Raw genomic sequence first — 20738 nt, forward strand, 5'->3', positions numbered from 1 at the left:
TAAAAGAAAATAGAGCTTCAAAGGGAAGCCTCAGGTAGCTTTTAACAGGGCTCAGCTGCCTGGGGCAGAGTGTGTTTAAGCTGGAGGCAGTTGTCACAGAAGCAAAAGGGGGAGCCACCTGCAGTCCCTTTCCTGCCCCCCTTGCCCCCCATGATGGAGTTCACTTGAGGAAGAGGCTCTTCCAAATAGCAGCAAAGGAGAAAATCAATGAAAATTGATAGAGAAATGTAAAGCAGCTGTCCACCCGCCATGAGTGTGTGTGCGCGCGCGTGTGTGTGTGTTGTGTGTGTTGTGTTAGGCACAGCAAAAGCGCGCTGCCTGGACCCGGCTGACCTGCTCTGGGCTGGAGGGAGGGGGAGGGGTTGGGAGTCACCCCCTGGCACGTGCTGGTGGAGGGGCGCTGGTGGCTGGGGGAGGGGCGGCAGCCAACGTTTTCAGTCAGTTAAGACAGAGATTAATATATTCAATCCGCTCAGTAATTGAGGGAACAATTGGAGTGTTTTTTCTAAAGCCCATAAAACTGCCTCATTGGCAAGGAGGAGCTGACCTATTCACATCCTTTGCATTTGATGGAACACAGGAAAGGAGGAGGAGGGTTGACACTGAGGTCTCAAAGCAGAGGGCCTGGGGCTGGGGGCCTGGGAGGGGGCTAGCAGTCCAGGTCTAACCTGTTCTCACCTTTCCCACCTCTCACCACTTGTTGGTAGCAATTCAAGCACCGCCTTCCACCACCTCTTTTACCCAACCAGTGAAATGGGCCAGGGGCACTCCCCTCCACCAAGACAGGGAGGGAGCTGCAGAGGGGCGGCGACACAAGAGCAGGAGGTGAAGGGGCCTAAGCTAAGAGGTGCCCAGCTCCCCACCCCACCCCAGGCCAATCGGGCAGTAAAGTTAACGAAATCCACGTGGTGTGCCTTTCTCTGATTGCACCAGTCCAGCCTCCAGGGCAATAGAAATCGTGTCTGCAATAGGAAACAATAAAAGGCATAATGAATTTAAAAGCAGAGCAAAGAGGGAGGGGCGGGAAGACCTGGAGTGGCTCAGCCCCAAGGCGGAAGGATGCCTGGGGCTGGGCGGTTGCAAACCTGAAGCTCCAGCCAGACTAGGGACCGAGTCCTCAGAGGAGGGTCGGGAGAGGTTGCAGGAGAGGGAGGGAGGGAACAAAGGGAGAAAGACTCAGAGAAAGAGGTTTAGGGACAGGGTAGAGGGGCGCTAAGCAAGCCACTGACTGCTACGTTTCCTTCCACTTCTCCGTAATGAAAGCCCCCAGCCTGTTGGTGCCAAAGCGACAATCAGAATCCCACAGGCTTACAGCCTAGTGCTCAGCGTTCGGTGATTGCTTTATAAGCTTTTTCTTCCCTTTTTCACCCTCCAGGGCTAAAAAAAAAAGTATTCTAAATGGAAAGAATATAAAAGACCCTTGAAAGCGTCATTTAAAAGACTCCTGGGAACAGATTCGTCCGGTGAAACAAAAGTGCGATTGTTTGGAAGAGGTAAATGCCGGAGGAATGGGGAGGAGCCCACCACACCCCCCTCTTCCTCCCTCTCTGCTCCTCTTCTGTGTGGGAGGGAGCTCGGGGCTAAGGTGAAGGAGCCTCCAGGCTGGCTCCCAGAGCTACAAGCAAGGAATTTTTAAGTTCATGTTTCCAGAAGTTTCATCACTGGAATTTCCAGCCCAAGATTCCCTCTGAAATAGCTCTGCTTGTGGGAGGTTGCCCTTAAACCTTCAGGATATCTAAGAGAGGTAAGTGAGGTGCCAGGAGGAATGTGGCCCCTGAGGCCTTGCTGTTCCAGGCCCAAGGCTGCTGTGGCTTCCCCCTGTACCCTAATTTCCCAGGCAGCCTCATTTGGTCTTAAAAGAGTTGAGTGGGAGTCTCCCTAGCTGGCCAGGCAGGCAGGCTTTGCCAGGACCTTGCTGCTTCCCTCAGACTCAGGGAGTCTCTTTGCCCAGCACTGGGCTGGCCACCCACATTGTGGTCAGATAAACTCCCTCTCACCCCTGGAAGGAGGGTCTGGGAGGATGTGGGGGGGGGGGTGGCAGGTAGCCAGGTAAGTCTCAACCCTGCTAAGCGGTAAAAGGAAGCAGCATCATGGAACAGGACTGATCCGGTAGAGCTCTGCCCAAAAGGAAGCCGCTAAGCACCCAGTGTGGCTGTCAGAGGAACTGGAGCGGGTTCCCTCCTGTGCACGGTAAGCTTCCCTCTGCAGCTCCTGCTACATGACCCAGGACCCTCATTTGTGGGTCTGGGGCTGAGAGTGTGACCTTACACTGGCGTCTGGAGTGTGCTGCCGGAAATAGTCATGGGGGATATAGCCTTTACCACCTTCTTCTACCCAATACATGCACGCACACGCACACACACACACACACACGAGCGAGAGCACACAGAGGGAAACTTGGGAACTAGAGATGGGCAGGTGTTCATTGTCCATATAAGTTAGCTCAGGAGAATTGATTGCCCCAGTGGAGTCTCCAGGATTTAGGGAAGGCTGTGAACAGCACTGGCATGGCTGTTTAGAGCTATGTGAGCTGTGGGCCATGGCTAAGAAGCAAAATGATTCAGATTCAAAGTCAGTCCCTGAAACTCACAGTCCCTGAATTCTGTCTCCTGCTCCCGACTCATTCCGGATCATTGCATTCCTAATCCCCCTGCCCTCTGCCCCGTGCTCCACCCTCACCCTATCTCTCATCTCATGACCACTGGGAGTTCTGGTTTTAAAACTTGACACAAGTTGAAGCACAGCTTGTGAGCTTAAAATAAAATTCTCAACCAGATTCGATAGTGGAATAGCTGACAGACAGGACAGCATAGTTTGGGAGGGGAAAAGAAAATCAGTGCAGAGAAAGCTTCCTGGAAGAGGTGTTCTTGAGCCTATGCGTTTGCATCTGGAACCTATAAGTCTATTCCTGGCCTTGAATTAAAGATGGTTGAACTTGGCTCCTCTCCTCTCCATCCTTTCTGCTCACTGCCTGTGCTTCTCAACCCAGTCTCACCCCTGTCAGTTCCCTTCTCCTTCTCTTTAGCTGGGAACTGAAGAGGCCTGGGTTAAGTCCTTCCCTCCTGGGCTTCATGTTCCCATCTACAAAGACGAGAGGGAGAGTGGTTTCAAAGGTCCCTGTGGTTCGAGGCCACATCCACTTTCCCAGAGAGTTGGCCACAGGCCAGAAGGACAACCTGTGGCCCCCCTCTCACTGAGAACCCTGTCTTGGTCTTTCTGCTGCTCTTTCAGCTGTGTCTTTGAATCTCCAAGTTAAAACCCCAGAAAGGTGCTGGCCTCCTTGGCAGAACAGCCGGATGAGTCCACTGAGCTGAAAGCAGCAGCTTAGCTCTTCTCTGAAGGGCCCCTCCCGTGTCAGGCCCCCACCAGCTACTGGCCCTGTTGTTAGGGTTGTGATTGCTGACACCACCATCCCCCAGGAGGGAAGCGATTTTCCCCTCCCCTAAAGCCATTTTCTTTTCTCGCTGGAAGCAGACATCTGACACTTAAAGACTGAGAATGCCAGAGAGATGATGGCATTAAATAACAGAAATTAGAGCTGCCTAGGATGGCTCAGCCACCTCTCGGCCCCTTTCCCAAGCAGTTCCACCCCTCCCTCACATGCATTCACAAAGGCAGCCTGCAAAGCACTCTCCACGTGGCCTCTGGCTGGGGTGGCCAGGGCAGGCTGGCACCTCGAGAGCAGACGTCTGCTTCTCCCTGAGCTCTGAGCCTTTTGTGTATCTAGTCCCATGACAAACTCTTGGACAGAGGGCCAGGGCCAGGGCCCGGCCCTGAGGCCAGGAGCTTGCAGCCTCAGGAAACAAAATGCCGTGTAGGAAGTATGAGAGCCAGGCAAGCTGAGCCCTGGGTCCCTGGCTGTCCTTGCTGTTCTTCTGGCACAAGCTACCCGACCATCCCTTCTAAAGCACAGCTCAGATCCTGCCTTTCTTCTGCACAAACTGCTCCAGTGGTCCCCCACTGCCTCCTGAACTGAATATTCACCTCACTCTGTTGATACTGTACCCTGATTCCTTCCACTGTCTCCTACCCACCCACCTCCCTCTCCCAACCCGACTCAGCTCCCCAGCCTCAGGCTTCACTTCAGCCGCAGATCAGTGCACTGCTGGGAGACAGGTGCTACAGGAGACCCAGCCGCCCTAGACTGTAAACTTTTGGTTCAACCTCAGTTCTTTGTCCTGCTGCCAGCCAAACCTTCCTTTCTCCTCAGCCAGCTTCTTCTGGTCTCTTCTTCAGAACACTTTCTTTAAAGCCTGGAACTGCCATCCCAAAGTGGGGTCTGAGAGAGTCTGCACTTAACAAATATTTGGTGGATGAATGAATGGCTAAGCCAGTAAATGAATGAATGAATGAATGGGAGATTCATCTCAAATAACATCGCTTCTGAGAAGCCCTTTAGGCTCCAAAATCAGACACACATTCTCCTACTAGACCTCAGCATATGCGTTCCAGGACAGCGCCCCCATTGTGTCTGAGGCAGCTTTAATTTCTGTAATCTAATGTCTTCAAGCCAGGTAGCACCTCAGCCCAGAGACTTACCTAGCTTTGGATTCCATGTGCTGTTGTGCACTGAGGTCTCCAGCATATACTATTGGCTTTAAATGGGATCAAGCATCCTTGGGGATGGCCCTGTTTCTCCACCTCAAACGGGCTGTCACTTGCTCTGCTAGTTCCCATCTACACTGGTTGTGAGGCCCATCAGACACATGCCTGGTTGAAGACCACAGCCATATTAGGGAACCTTCCCGCAGCTTGGACAGGAACAAGACCCCCTCACCTAGGCCCGAGGCTGCCAGGGCCCTGGTTCAGAGTGAGTCCCTTATGGTCATGGTGGGAGCTGGATGGGCTTGAGGTTGGGCATATACAGGCTTCTGTCTCCAGGTCACTCTGGGCCTCCCTCAAAACCTGGGGAGAATGTATGAGATTTGAATAGGGGACTGAAGGGTCTCAAGAGACACTCACCCACTTGACAAAAGAAACACCAGCCAGCTGTGTCCCTGTTCTGTACGGGCATTGCACTATTTTCTGTCTCCCCCTTTGAATTGGGACTCTCTGTCTCCATCCTCAGAAAGCTTGTTCTCCAGAACTGAATGAGGCCACCTTGGGAAGTTCTGCTGCTCTGCTTGGTGAGGGAGGGGACAGTCAGGCATACCAGAGACACTGGGTCTTCTGACTGGGGAGTCAGGGAGGCCAGAATCTGAGCTGACACCCAGTAAACTGCCACCTGCCACCTGGGCAGCTGGGGCTCAGGGCTAGGTGACATCTGTTCTGGCTGGCTGGCCCCCAGAGGGCACTGCCTCTGGAGCTGAGGGGCCAGTGCATGCAGAAGGCCGCACTTTAGGCCAGGGCCCCGCAGTGGCAGGCCCAGCCATGGGGTCCTCGCCGGCCCAGAGCAGAGCCAGGCTCTGCAGTAGTGGTGCGTTTTCTCTTGCTCCTGTGGAGAGGTTCATAGAGGGATGGCCTGGGATCTGGGATCTCGCAGATGGAGAAGATGGCCTCCCTGACCCGTCGGGCCTGAGGCCTCTCCCAGCCTCAGCACCTCCACCAGCAACTGCACATAATGCTGCCCTGATTCTTGCAGAAACCTGGGCAGGGAACATGAAGCTCAAAGAGCCTCTGGGGTCTCCTTGCCTCCCGCACAGGTGAGAAGGCCTCAGGAAACCTGGGAACTGGGCACCGAATTAAAGCCAGGCTTAGCTAAGGTTTCCCAGTGGGTGGCACCCTCTCAGGCCCCACCCAAGACTCCTACCTTTGCTGATGGCCAGTCCAAGCCCAGGGTGGGCTAGGGAGTTGAGGGCCCCTAGCCTGTGAGATGGTTATGGGTCCTACCACCACCCAGAAGGAAGAGTTCAATCTGCCTCTGATTTCCGGCCACCTACAGGCCACAGGACCTGGTCTTCTCATTCCCTCATATCCCCTCCTCCAGGAAGCCTGCCTGGATGGACTCGAAGTCCAGGCATGGATCTTCTGCTTCTTCCAGATTACTAAACTATTTTCTGGTTAAAATTCCCACCTTTCTACAGAATCTGGAAACTTTCTGAAGGCAGGGCCTGGTCTCCACCTCTCTGTCCACCCCCCATACGTATAGTCCAGTGTTGCTCAGGGCTGGGCACTCAGGGTGCTGGCTCTAATGTTACTCCGTGCACCATCCACTGCCAGGACTGTCCCTCAGACCTGCTGTGCACCACCCATTTAATGCTTCTTTAAATTCACAAAGCCATTTCTTAGCATTCCTTTCATATTTTCCTCACCTGACCCTGAGTGGCCATAGTGAGCATCCCCAGGCCACATAGAAGGAGGGCCACAGGTCACACAATCAGAGCTTTAGGGTCCCATCTAGAGCTCTGACCCCGCCTCTCTCAGTTCCCCTGAGGCTCCCTGGGGTCCTTCACAGGGGCTGGGGCTAGAGTTACAAGGTCCTTCTCCCCCTAACCCCAACCCTTGCTTTGTACCTTTGGGCAAAGTAAAGACAAACTTACTCCTGGTGAGGGTGATGCTCTGGTCAGGATGTTGCTGCTCAATGACATTGGGGACAAGCAGGAAAGGTGTCCCCATCATTCATCTGCAGCTGAACCCCAGCCCCAGGGTGGCCTGCAAGGGTTCTCAGCTGACAGCTGAGGGCGTATTTGCCTTCCTCACCAAACCCCACACTTAGCACCTCAAACTCCAGGACCACGGGCTTCTCTGCCTTCAGCCTCTGGCTCAGCAGGGATGCAGCAACTGGAGGTTCAGACCCCCTGAAGCCCACAGCCATGACAGAGGCTGACCCCTGGGCTGTGGAATGCCTCCTCCTGCCCGTAGTTCCAGCTGGAGCCAGTCTAAGGGCCTGCACCCTGGCCACACCCACCCCTCTCTGTTTCTGTTTGAGGAGAAACCAGGTAACAAGCTGGGAAGCTGGGCCTGACCTGGAGAACAAAGACAGCATCGATCCCTTCCTTTCAACATTTGTTCGTTCAACAAATAATTATTGAGCATATACTGTATGTCAGGCACTATTTTAGGCATTTGGAATATGGCAGTGAACCAAACAGAGATTCTTGTCCTCCTAAAGCTTATCTTCTAGTGGAGACAGATAAAAATAAACATAGAAAATAAGTAAATAATAATGTCTACTAGAGATACTAAGTTCTGTGGGAAAAAATAGAGCAGGGTCAGGGACAAGGTCAGGTACTGGTGAGGGGAACACTTAGGTGTGGGGTAAGCAGGACTTCCTGTTTCCGAGAGAGCCTGTCTCCACTTGCTTGTTTACTCCCAGACTCACAGGGAGAGATGTACCTCAAGGGGAGAGGGACAGTGTCTGTCCTGGGAGCATGCCCTTAGCACCTGCCTCTGGAACCAGTTTACTTTCCTAATCAAAACTCACAATATGGAGCACAGCTTCACTTGACAGAATGCCCAGTGCTTCTCCTAGCAACGAGTTGTCGAGTTGGAACCGATCCTCCTTGATCCTGACATACCCAATGGGAGAGGGGAGATTCTGGACCCTCCTCAGTAAGAACCATCTCTACCATCACCATCATACCATCACCACCACCATCATTACCACCGCTACCACCACCATCATCACTATCATCACCATTGTCATTACCATCGTCATCACCATCACCACCAGCATTACCATCATCACCTCCATCACTGTCATTCTCATCATTAATGAATACATCATCATAGCGTTCACAATACTCTTCATTGAGCAGCTCTCGGGTACCAGGTGCTCTACGTGACTCTGTAAGGTAGATACAATTATCCCCATTTTACAGACGAAGAATTTGAGGCTGACAGGACTTCAGAAGCAGAGCTAGGATCTGAACTTAGAGATGCTATCTACACTTACCCCTATTAAACATGTCCTGAGTCTGGCTCAAAGATTTAAATTTATTCTATTAGAGACTGTGTACCCTAAAATTATAGAAGTACAGTTCTAAAGAGCACAATAATGGACAGCATAGATTTCATTCAAAAGATTCATTTGAAGTCACCGTAACTGGAATGCATCCTTTTCATAAAGTAAAAGATAACCGGTCTAAGTGTGGCGTTAACCAGCCCAGTGAAGAGCCCAGCACATGTGGTAGGCTTCTTCTGCAATAATAAAATTCAGTTTAAGGTCCCCTAAGAAGAAGGCAAGGCAAAGAGGGTTTAGAAGACCTTAGTTCTAGTCACCTGACTTATGGGTGAACTTGGGCCGATCCCCTCCCCTCTTTGGGTGTCAGTGACCCCATCTGTACTATGGGTGGGAGTCAGGTAGATGCTTTGATGGTCTGAAACTCTCTAAGTCATATTAAGAAAGGCCACAGTCTGGCCATTGGGGGAGGGAGTGGGTAGCAGAGGCTACTTGGAAACCTTGACCTCAACAGCTGGGCCTGGCAACCACCCTGGAGCCGAAGGCCACAGTGACGGCTAGGTCTTAGAGATACAATGATTCTGCACAAGCAGCTTTTTTCCCTTGCATGCTTCAAGTGACCCTCAGAGATGTTAGAAGGTGGGAGCCTGTCCCTTCTGCTGGAGGTCTGACCTCTGTGCACTGCACCTAGCCCCATACCCCTGCAAGCAGGCCCCATGCACACACCGTTCTTACCTCAGCACTCCCCTCTTCTCCTTTCTTTCCTTCTTTTCTTCCCTCTAACCTTCCACAAAGGATGTGTGGTGATTGGGCTGGCCTTAGCTTGGTTTGAGGGCCCACGACTTCTGATCCCCACCCCTCCCATTCTTGACCTCCTCCCCTCACTGAGCCTCTGGGGCAGGCTGTTTTTTTTTTTTTTTTTTTTTTTTAAGCAGTGGGTTTCTGTTTTGTTTTGTTTTAAATTGTGGTAAAATAGCCCTGGCTGGTGTGGCTCAGTGGATTGGGTGCAGACCTGTGAACCAGAGGGTCGCCAGTTCAATTCCCAGTCAGGGCACATGCCTGGGTTGCAGGCCGGGTCCCCACCGCAGGTGCATGAGAGGCAACCACACATTGATGCTTCTCTTCTCTTCTTCCCTGCCTTCTCCTCTCTAAAAAATAAAATCTTTTTTAAAATTGTGGTAAAGTACACATAACGTAAAATTTACCATCTTAACCATATTTGAGTGTGCAGTTCAGGAGTGTTGAGTACATCTACATTGTTGTGCAACCAAGCTCCACAACTCTTCACATCTTTACACTGGAACTTGACACCCGCTACTCAGCAATCCCCACTGCCCCGCCCCCCCCAGCCCCTGGCAGCCAGTGTTCCGTTGTCTCTGCCTATCAGTGTGACCGCTCTAGACGTCTCCTGCAAGCAAACCGCCCAGTATTTGTTTCTCTGTGCCTGGCTTTTTCACTCAGCACCAGGCCCCGGGACGGCTCACTCTTGCCCCAAGCCAGGTTTGCCCAGTCCCCCGACCCTGCCTCCTGCTTCTGTGAGCGCTATGACCTCTGCCCAAACCTCAGCCCCACCTGATGCCACCCTACACATTCTCCAGATGGCTAGAAGCCTGCTTCTCTGGAACCTGGCTAGTGACTCTTCTCCATCACCCTCTGCACCTTCTTCTTCCCTTTCAAATGACTGCTTGCCCACACTTAACTGAACATCCTTCAGGGGTCATGTCTGTGTGCCCAGGACAGGATAGGGCATGGAGGAGGTACCTGGGGGCCATTAAAACATTATACAATGAATGATTGAGCAAAGGAACAAATGAATGGGAGGATAAGTGTATTAATGGACAAACTTGACCCAGCTTCTCCTTTTGCAGAAAAGTATAAGAAATGGTTCTTTCAGCTGTTTCATTTGGATTCTATTTGCGAGAAATGAAGACCCTTTTGGACTTTCGAACCATATTTGGACTCAGGGATGCATCCTGGTGTCCAGGAGAGAGGGTAGCAGCATGGGGAAGGGGTGGGGTGTAAGCAGGCCAGAGTCAGTAGTTCCTACTGCTCAGGCTTCTTCTGGCCTGGCCAGTCCCACACAGAAAGTCTGGAAACCTCAGTGAATTTTAGCAGGTCAGGGATGGGTAGCACTCCCATTTTACAGATGGAAAACCTTCAGTGAGGACAGCAGAGCAGGACCAGATCCCTACTCCCTTCCAAGGATTCCTTACATACCCAGCAGCCTCCCTGATTTAGCCTCCTGTGGATTTCAAAAGGTCTGAACTCCAGGCAGAAGCCTGGCTTCTCAGAAGTAGTCAAGATGGGGTGGGGGGTGGGGTGAGCAGAGGAGGCAACAGCGCTGATTTCTAAGCTGTCTTCCTTCCGCAGCTCCAGTGTGAAAGGCCTTAAGGGGCCCTTCAGTCTTTCTTCCTCAGAAAAATGGCTACTCAGAGGCTGCTGGCTTTGTCTAAAACAGCCTGGGCCTGGACTCAGCTTAGAGGGCGCCCTTCCTCCTTCTTACAGTAGCTCCTTTCAGCTTCCCTGCTCCATGGCTCCTGTGGGCCCTCAGATCCCCATCCCAAGGACCCACCTTCAACTGCCCCCACCCCACCCCACCCCACCCCACTCCTAGCCTCTGTTCAGAGCTGAATTCTTCTGGTAGGGTGCCTGTGAGTTCACCAGACCCTCCCAAGGGCTGGTGGTGGTGGGCAGGGTGGAAGAAACAGAGGCACAGACAGATCAGGTAGGTGGGTGAAGGGATGGGTCTGACCTTAGGCTTCCAGATCCCAGGCTGGTGTGATCATGTGACCATCACTGCTCCACACTCGGACTTCAGTACCCAGCCCTCTAAGGCAGCCGTACACCCCCACAGTGAAATTGTCTCAGGCCCACACCTCACTCCATCCAAGTCCACAATGCCAGCGGCTCATGGAGTGGTAGAGTCTGATAGAGTCAGACTAACAAAGTGGAGCACAGCAGCCAGACTCTCCATTGCACGGGTGGGAAAACAGGCCCAGAGCAGGAAAGGGCTTCGCCTGTGGTCACTCAACTAGTAGGTGGTAAAGGCAAAATTAAAACCTTAGTCTCTTGCCCTGACTGGCCCTGACTGGTGTAGCTCAGTGGACTGAGCACTAAGCACCAGCCTGTGAATCAAGAGATTGCTGGTTCGATTCCCAGTCAGGGCACATGCCTAGGTTGGGGGCCAAGTCCCCAGTAGGAGGCACATGAGAGGCAACCACACATTCATGTTTCTCTCCCTCTCTCCCAACCTTCCCCTCTGTCTAAAAATAAATAATTAAAATCTCTGGCATAGCACAGTGTGGATCATCCCTGAAGCCCTCTCACTGGGCTGCACTGAGCAGGAGCTGGGCTACACCCATGATCCCTGGGCTCGCCCTGTCCTCTGCCAGCTTTGCCTTGGAAGGGATAAAGTTCCCGGGGTGGCAGGGGTGGCAGGAGGAAGAGGGTGCTAGTTTCTCTGCCAGCATTGGCAGCACTGACCTCTGGCCGTCCATGTGCCTAGTCGCCCCACTGCTCCACTTGCTCCAAGGACTCGGACCCCTGCTTGGGGGCCCTGCAGAGTCAGAGGTCCTGAGACCAACACCGATCCCACAGCATCAGAGACATTTAGAACAGGTAAGGAGGGTGGGAGCTGGAGCTGGCAGGGGCAGCACCACGTCAGCACATAACACAGTCCAAGGAAAGGCACTGCCTACAAGCTTTAGGAGGAGAGACCAACTTCACAGCCAGGCTCAGAGACAGGGAAACAAAGCGAGAGAAAGGGAAAGACAGAGAGAGACGGAGAGAAAGAAGAGAGATTCAGAGATCAACAGAGACAGGCAGATTCGGAGAGGCAGAAAGGTAGGAGAGCCCTGGCCCCGCTGGCCGGAGTGCCTGCCACTCTGTGCATCGGAGGTTGCAGATTCCGTTCTGTCAGAGTTCGTACCTAGGTTTCAGGTTTGATCCCCGATTGGGGTGTACATCAGGATGGGAAGCCACTGATCCATGTTTCTCTTTCACATTGATGTTTCTCTCCCTCCCTTTCCCTCTCTCTAGAATCAATGATGGGAAACAGGCAGACTGAGTCAGAGAGAGGGTGGGAGGGAGAGATAAGAATGGGATGGAAAGAGAGACTGGTGGACTGGGACAGACAGGCAAACAGAAGGACAGAGAGAAAGAAAGAAGCCAAACAGGAGATACTGACAGACAAACCTAGGAGTGGGCAGAAGCTCTCTTCTCAGCAGACAGAATGCTGAACGTCCTATCTCAGGCCTGCCGCTAACTCACTCTGGGGCCTTTGCTCAGCCCCAGGGACTGAGCTCCCAGCCACAGAATGGAGCAGCAGTCAAGCTCTGGAAAAGGATGTTTCTAGAGAAAGAGAAAGAGCCCTGAGGGTGGGGTGGTGACGGTGGTGGGGACCTCTGGCAAAGCATCTCCTAACTCAGTTACCGTTCCTGGACTATCACGTGGCTTCTCTGGGCCTTGGTTTCCTCTGGATGTGATGATGAGTATGGTTAGAGCAGGGGTCTCTGAGGGTTCCTGTAGCCCTAAGATCTGATCTTGGCTCAGGCTTTGTCTTTGTAGCTAATTTACTGCTCCATCCTATTTGATGCACAACCTCTACCTCATTGCCCAAAATGGCTGCTTGAGATTTAGCCATCACAACTGAATTTCAACTAACTGGAAGGAGGAAAAGGGTAAAGAAAACACTTGTGTTTGGAAGTTAATCTAAACATTTGCATCTTGATCTCACTGGCCACACTTGGCCCCAGGGCTGCATCTAGCTTTGAGGGAGGCTGGGGGATGTGCAGTCCTAGGCTTCAGCGGTGCCTTCACAGCAGGCTTCAACACAGCCTTACGTTTTGCTTTGCTTACTACATAGATTTTATTTTATTTCACAACATTTTATTTATTTTTGAAGGGAGGGAGAAAGAGACGGGGAGAGGAACATGGATGTGTGAGAGAAACATGGAGTAGCTGTCCCTCACACACCCCCACCTGCAGCCGGGGACCTGGCTTGGGCTGGGCCTCTCCCTCGTCTTCCGCTGAGCAGGCACCGCCCTGGCACCGTCCCTGCTGCTGTGTCTGCTGCTCTGGAGTCTTCACCGTTACCGAGGCCAATCTCACATCCTGAAGCTTGGGCTCCTTGGGCTGCCCCACTCTTTCTCCTTCGAGGAGGAAGAAGATGCCTTCCCAGGGGTCCTCCTCCTGGGGATTTAGGGTCCCACCTTTATCCTTCCCATCCCTCCCCACCTGCCCCAGCACCACATTTCAGCACCTTATGAGCTTTTTTCCTTCCTCGGTCTTGTTTACACCCCTCTAGGAAGGGGGGGAAGAGCGGGCTCAGTGATGGCGACCAGGGGGCTCTCTCCTTGGGGGAGGGTAGCTGGGAGCATGGCTGCCCCAGAGCCTCAGCCCTCTTCTGGGGAAAGACTGGGCTATGAGGAATTGAGAAAGCTCTCTGAGTGGGCCTTTTGGTGCTCCCCCTGGAATGGGTCATACCAAAAATTTGAGCCCCAAAGCCCCATGAAAGTGAGACAAATTGCCCTCTCCTCCTGTTCAGGGCTCTTTCTGCCCAGCTGGGCAGCAGGGGTAGGGAGGGTTGGGTCAAAAGCTTAGCTGGTGGTACCCCTCTGGCTTGGTGCAATTCCTCAGGCAATGTCCTTCCCCCCACTCCTGTCCCCAGTGATGGATGGTGACAAATGAGGGTGGGTAGGGGGTTCCTGAGCCCATCCAGGACCACAGCTGGGGAACTCAGCCATCAGAGCCCTTTGCTGGCTTCTCCACCAAGGTGACTCTGATGGCCAGAGAGATCAAGTTTCAGGCAAATGGTTCGGGAGATAGAGAGGCTCCTCTGGAGACAAACTGTCCTGTGTGATGTGGGGCCCCAGCCCTGCTGTGAGCCTGAGTTGGAGAGGTGGGGGTGGGGTGGGCTTCTCTGACTCTGGAATTACAGGGGGGGGATGAGGGGGGAGGAGGAGGGGCCCTGGCAGAGCAGAGCTGGTGGGAAGGAGGGAGCTAAAGCACCTTTCTGGGAGGAGGAGATAAAGCAGCTTTGAGAGCAGGTGCTGGGGACACTGCCTAGGGCCAAGTGCTGAGGCTGCACAACCAGTCAGTCCTCTGGGACCCTGACCAGAGCTGGTGCTGGCGCTCAGAGGAACAAGCTCCAGTTGTTGGGGTGCACACTGTCTGCCTGGGGTACAGGACTCTCCAGGGTGATCAATGAGGAGAGGAAATACAGAAGGGAGAGGTCCAGAGAGCCCCTGGTAGAGGTGGGTCAGGTAGGATTGGAACAGATGGGAGGGCAGGGAAGGGGTAAGAATGCCAGGACTGAGCAATTCCGAAAGATGAGGTTGAAGATCTGGAGATGGCTGTACCTGGGGGACACTGGGAAGCTAGTGTGAGCTTCAAAAGGCTGGACAATGTCAGAAGAGTTATATTGAGTAGGGTCTGCTGGGGGCCAAGAGATTGGAGAGCCCTGTCCTAAGGGGGCAAGGAGCGGGCACTCAGGAGACGCACCCAGCAGCCGGCGTTTTCCGTGGGGAGGAGGGCAGCACACAGCCAATGTGACAAACCCAGGCTGAGATGGCGGCCCCAGAGGGAAGGCGAGCTGCGAAGGGAGAGTCCAGGGCTGTTATAGCTGGGGCAATTGTCATGGCCTTTGGGCCAGTCCTCCTCCGAAGGCAGGCTCATCCTGATGTTAACAATCTCTTCTTAATCGCTCCCACCCACCATGGTGGCGCTCACCACCCTGTGGATGTAGGAAAGCTACTTTTGTCCTGAGCTGAAATCTGTATCCCCACTTCCTTCCTCTATGGAGCCCGTTCTGGCTTAGTCCTCTGGGAGGGGAAGAACACGCTGCTCCCCTCCTCCCACTCCTCACCGGTGTCCACATTCCTGCCAGAGCAGTCTGATCTAAGTCCCTCACGCTCTGATGACGCAGGAAGGTTCTAGGAAGGGCATGTCACGTGACACTTCTGAGGCTCCCTCTAGACAAGGAAGGTAAGAAGTAGAGAGCCCGCTGGTTACACTCTCCCCCTATGAGTTTAGCAGCCAACCGCCCTCCTTTCCCTGAATGGGATCAGGCTGGGTCACCGGCCAGGGTTAGGCAGCTGTGCGTGCCTGGGGCAGTTCCAAACATGTGAGCATACTGTGTAGGTGAGGGCAGACTCTGAGCTCTCTGGCCTGCATGGGGTTGAACGCACCTTGGCCCCTAATCTGTGGGCTCATGGGGTGGGGGGTGGGGGGTGGTGGGCGAAGCTCTACAAGCAGGCACATGGGCTATCTGTCCCCTACTCCTGACCAAAGTGCCCCTTGGGAGCTCTCTGCCATGCTGCCGGGGATAGAGGGATGCTGAGGCTCTGGGGCTTTACCAAGGTTGGGTGGTGTAGAACGCTTGAGGAGCACAGTTGGACTCAGGGAGCCAAGGGCTGGGCTGGGAGGGTCTCTGGGCTTCTGTAACTGCTCATCATGGTTTTGGTCATCTGGCCCCAGCCCATGCTTGGTTTGCCAGACCTTGAGGGTCCTTGGAATGTGCCTGAGGTTTGACGTGTTTTAAATGTTCTGGTGTGTTCCTGAAGTTCTGGGGATCCATGGGGGTGATACTGAGGTTCTGGGGTTCTTGTGATGTAAAATTCTAGGGATATTGCTGAGACTTTTGAGCTGCTCTGGGAGTCTTGGGGGTCTTTGGGGGTTGTTTGTGAGATTGCTGGCTGCTGCTGTCCTCCCCCGTTCATTCTGGCCCACTCCTTCTAAGTTTAGCACTTTGCCCTTTGAGAATTCTGATAGCCACAGGCCAAGGAAGGCACATGTGGGTCTCTGTTTCTGGATGTGAAAATTCCTGAGATGTAATCAACTTGAACAAAAAAGCATGGGGAGGAAGGACACCCTGTCCTAAGGCCTTCATGAGCCAGCTCCAGCCTGAGGGGCCTGGAAGCTCTTTACTAGACCCAGATGGCAGATGGCCTTCGTTTTCTCAGAGCCCGGAAGCTTTTTGGGGCCCCCTCTCACAGTGAGCAGGGTTCAGCTACCCCAATCTGTGCCCACCTGGGAGCTCTGCTTGGCCTGGGCTGATGCTTAGATACAGTGCAGCCTCATCTGAACGGGCCACAGTGGGCAGACTGACTGCTGCCCTGCTCTCTCCCATTCTCAGCTCTCCTAAGACACTTGCACCTTGTTCCAGCTACCATTGCTGATCTTATCTGATATTAGGGCCTGCTCCAGGCCCCTTCCTCCAGGAAGCCTTCAAGACTGCCCAAGTCATCTCTTCATTCCTCGTACCCATTCCTCTTCTCTGAGCTGCTGCAGTCTGTCTCCCAAGTACCTCTTCTCTCTGGTTCCTCTTCTCCTGATGGCAGATGCTGGTCTCTTGCTTGTCTAGGTGTGAGTCCCCCTGTAAAGTCATTTCCGGAGGGCAGGCCCTGGACTCTGCTGCCAGGCCTTTAGAGAAATTCTTTAGGAGCACCTCATTACTGTTTTTCTCTTCTCATTACTTTTCCTTGCCAGTTTGCAGTCCTGAACACCTCAGAGCTAACCCTCCCATTTTGCAGATGGGAGCTGCAAGCTATTCTAGCTCCAAGCTGAGAAGGTACCTTGGATTCAAGAAGTTGGCTCACCCTCCCAGCTTGAGCCATGTCCCCACCCAGTATCCATGGATCTTTGACCAGCCAGCCTCCCTGCTCCCAACAGACTGGATGCGGGAGCTGGAAGCCAGGAAGCAGGGGTGCCTGCGAAGTCACAGCTGCTCTCTTTGACCTCTTGCTACAACCAGTGACTAGTGTGTTGGCTCCACATTCTTGGGTCGTAAAGTCATTGTGGGTAAAGAACTGGTGCCTTGGGGGAGAGGAGAGACCACAATCAAAGAGTGGCTAGACTAGATGATCCGCCCCTCTTGGGACAAAAGCAGGCCGAAGCCCAGAATGGTGAAGGGAACCCATTCAGTGTCCCACGGTCAGCCCAGACCTGAAACCCAGGTAGGGCATTTCTCACTGACAAATAGAAACCCTGCTCTAACCTCCTGGATCTACTCCTTCCTGTTCTCAGCCCGGATCTGAGGTGAGGAAATTGGAGAGTGGATAAAGCTCACATCGTCTCACCTCTGAAGGTGACATCTGCATGGCCCCACTGAAGACGGAGGGGCTATCCTGGGCACTGGGCCATAGCCAGGGATCGTGGTGGTGCCAGTGGGACTCCATCTGGGGCACAGCAGGGTTTCGTTTAGGGGGCAATGCTATGGGGAAGGGCCTGTACCTGGCTTGGCTGGGGCCCCTGAGGCTGATGAATGACCTTCCTCAGTGCCCAGCTGCATACCTTCCCCCCTTCCTTCAGGCCTCTGCTCAAGTATCTCCTTAGCAAAGCCTTTCCTGACTGTCCTGCCTAAAAGAGTCAATTCCTGTTTGTCTGTCTGTCTCTCTTCTCTTATTCCGCCTTATTTTCCCTCGGCACTGGCACATTTTGTCTCTCCACACCCCCACTGCGCGGCAGGTCCTCTGAGGTGCAGGACGTGATCTGCCTTGCTTGCTGTTGTACTCTCAGCATGTAGAACCTGGAGAGGCACACGTTCGGCATACAGTCTACATTTGTTCAGTGAAAGAGGAAGGAAAGAAGGAAGGAAGGAAGGAAGGAAGGAAGGAAGGAAGGAAGGAAGGAAGAAAGGAAGGAAGGAAGAAAGAAAAAGAAAGAAAGGACTAAGAACGAGGCTGGGGGGCAGGCCCAGGCTCCCTCCAGGGAAGGCAGCTACTCGGACCCACAGAGGGGCCCCATCACGAGCGTCTCTGCCTTGCTGGGGAAGTGAGCCCCCTGTGACAGACTGGATCTTCACTGGGGGAGGTATCATGAGGAGGATTTAAAGTCCAATGGGGGAGGGGTAGTAAGGCTAAAGGTGGCCAAATCCATGGTGATGGAAGAAGATGATTTGACTTTGGGTGGTGGGCACACAGTGCAATACACAGATCATGCATGTATCATGGAAATGTACACTGGAAACCTGTATGATCTTATTAACACGTGTCATTCCAGTAAATTTAATAAAAATAAATAAAATGAAATAAGGGAAAAATTCATAATAGGGATGAATATAATACCACGTATGAATGGAATTATTTCAGGTGTTTAAAGGTCATCCATTTCTCAAGGCAAAAATAAAATAAAATACTGCCAACTGAGCAGAGAGGGGGTGTCAGGCTCTGGAAAGCTCAGCTGGGGAACCGGGGAGCAGCTGCAGCCGGAAGGGGCAGGCCCGTGGAGGAGGAATGGTCACCAGGAAGAGCTTGGGTCTGCCCAGCGCAGTCACACAGCCCCTGCGGCCTGAACACTGTGCGTCAGGGGAACAAGGGCGGCGGAGGAGGAGCGGCACAGCTGTGCTCTCGGGAGCTCACAGCGGGACTGGGACACAGGATTCACCCCAAACCCCTGGGATCGATGGGCAGTGTGGACTCCTGCAATGCATCAAATAAAGTCCAGGTTTGGCTCTGAGTCAGCAGATGCTGACATCTCTGAGGTTTAGGGAGGCTGGGCAGAGCCATCTTCCTGGAAAAGGGGCCATTTAGGAAGGATGGGGAGGAACCAAGGCCAACAGGGCACACAGGCCCACTCGCAGGAAGGCCTCATGGGTATGCCGGCTGAGTTTGGAGGGGCAGCCTTTAGGAGTCCAGGCCCTGTCCCCTCGGAGCCTTCACTTGTGCCGTTTCCGCTAATGGGAATATGCTTCCCCTCACCCTACTCCTACCTTTAACAGCTCCCCCCACCTTCTGTTCGGTTTACTTCTCTGTCCTCAAATCTTCACTCCAAGGTTACTTTCTTCAGGAACCCCACTCCCTTCTTGGACCAAATTCAGCTTCCCACAGGACATGTCAGGGCAATCTGCCCTCCCCTTAGGACCCTCCAACACTGGAGGTCACTTACCTACTCATCTGTGTCCCCCGAACTGTAAAGCTCACATCCCAGGGTCTAGAACAGTGCTGGCAATTAGTAGGCGCTCAGTGAATTTATGTTAAGACTAAATGGATGAATGCCTTTAAAAAAAAGGCTTGTTGAACAAATGCCTAAGCTGGGTAGGGCCAGGCCCCAGGCCCCAGTGGGGTACTGGAAGGACCCTCAGAGCTTCAGAGGTCCTGACCCCCACTGAGGGGTAGGGGCCTGAGACCTGCTCTCTGCCTTCCTCTGCATCTTGCCCCTCACCCCAATCCCCGCTTGAACTAGGAAGGGGAAGGGAGCAGGCCAGGGTGGGGGGCCACTTCTCAGGGGGGCAGAATGGAGAGGTACCCCTAGCCCCCATCCAGGCCCTGTTTTCCTTACCCTCACCCCACATCCTGGAAGGAGCAGGGAGTAGGCAGGCCCTACTTTCCTACCCGTGGGTCTGTGGGTCTGGTTCGTGTTTAAAGGGCTAATTTTTGCCTTGTGGGGATGAGTTATCTCCTTGTGAAATCAAGTTGGAAAAACAAAAAAGCTTTACCAGTAAGACACATGTTGCCTCCCGCCTCACGGAAACTGGGGAGAAGGAATGGACAGGCCCTCTCCCTGCCTCCGTCCTGCCAGCCCCTTGGATTGCTAACGTGCCAGGTTGCCAGACCCGGTTTGTGTGAGCATGGGCACAGCAGATGTGGTGAGCAAAGGTGCGGGAACTCGGGGCAGGCACCAGAAGGCAGGTACTTGTGTTGGAAGTCAGGTGCGGGTCCCTCCTGGCCACACCCCTCCAGGGCTGGGAGCCAGTGGAGATGGGGCCTCCTCCCCTGGGAGGAGTTTTTGTCAGGACCCTTGTGGGTTCCCACTGCTCAGGCCCAAAGGGGTGGTCTCCAGAGAGCCTGAACAAAAGGGGGGTTGGGCTGGGCCCCGAAGAGCAGGAGGGACCAGGAGTCCAGCTGGGAGGGTCCAGCAGACATGCTGGGCCCTCCCCACAGCCCGCCTACCCTTTCATCTCTGTAGCTCCTTCCTCCCTGGCCCTTCCTTGAGTCTGTGTCTGTGGGTCCTCTCAGTGGGTTTGGGGAGGGGGAAGGAAGGGGGGTTTCTCTGTGGGCAGCTCGGATTGGACAGACCTACTTTGAAAATGGTCCTCTGAGCAAAGACCTGCTGGTGGTCAGTCACACAAAGAGACGAGAGCCCAGGGACCCCAAGGGAGCACCACTCTCAAGGGGATAGCTACCTCCTGCAGCACCAGGCAAGACTGGGCAAGAGGGGACAAGAAGGGACAGGAGAAGCCCTTCCCCTCCTCCTGAGCCAGCCACCCAGGCCCTCACTCCCAGGCAGGCTTTTATCAAAGAGCTAAAGGCAAGACAGTAACCTTTAGGATTAAAGAGAAAAGTTTCTTTGTTTGAGTTTCTTTTTCTTTCTTTCTTTCTTTCTTTTTTTTCTTTCTAAGCCTCTTTTCACATCTGTAGTGACTTTTCCCCTCTTGTCTGGAGGTCAGAGGAGAAGAACAGAGAATGTCCGGAGCTGCGGGGAACCAGTCCGCTGGGACCACAGAGGACTACTCCTACGGCAGCTGGTACATCGACGAGCCCCAGGGCGGCCAGGAGCTGCAGCCTGAGGGGTAAGTGGAGGCCCCGGCTCTGTGGCCAGCAGACTGGGGTGCAGCAGGGATTACCGATGGGGGAGATGCAGGGACGGGAAGAACCAGGCAACAGCTGCCAGGACGAGCTCTGCCACCCTTTGCTGTGTGGCCCTTGGCAAGTCACAAGACTCTCTGGGCTCCAGTCTCCTCATCGCTTACATGAGAGCAGCCCTCGCCCAGGTGTTAAGGTACTTGAGGTGGGGACCTGGGCCAGACAAGTCACCTAAAAAGCACCTGTGTGGTATGTCTAAAACAGATTCTGGGGCCCCATCCTTAAAATGGGTGACTCTGGCCTGCAGCCAGGCGGGAGGGCACTGGGTGAGCGCTTCAGGGAAGCCGGGTCTGCCTTCAAGGAGTTACTGTGCCCTG

The 20738-nt window shown here is 53.6% G+C and overlaps 1 protein-coding gene across 11 annotated transcripts in view; it reads left to right on the forward strand.

Annotated features, from left to right (window-relative positions):
• Positions 1–1593: 1593 nt before the first annotated feature.
• The window catches only part of STRA6 (signaling receptor and transporter of retinol STRA6), a 40193-nt gene continuing 21048 nt past the window's right edge, over positions 1594–20738 (forward strand). Inside the window, exons 1-3 of one of the 11 annotated variants that reach the window (XM_036027997.1) lie at positions 14073–14094; positions 19358–19424; positions 20221–20348. In XM_036027997.1, coding sequence (XP_035883890.1) covers positions 19407–19424; positions 20221–20348 — 146 coding nt within the window. In that variant the 5' untranslated portion in view covers positions 14073–14094; positions 19358–19406. Of the gene's footprint in view, positions 1745–13947; positions 14104–19357; positions 19425–19850; positions 20087–20177; positions 20349–20738 lie in introns of those variants that run through there. The other 10 variants (XM_036028002.1, XM_036028028.1, XM_036028020.1 and 7 more) reach the window with 10 other exon arrangements.

Source organism: Phyllostomus discolor, chromosome 1, assembly GCF_004126475.2.
Source record: "Phyllostomus discolor isolate MPI-MPIP mPhyDis1 chromosome 1, mPhyDis1.pri.v3, whole genome shotgun sequence".
NCBI lineage: Eukaryota > Metazoa > Chordata > Mammalia > Chiroptera > Phyllostomidae > Phyllostomus > Phyllostomus discolor.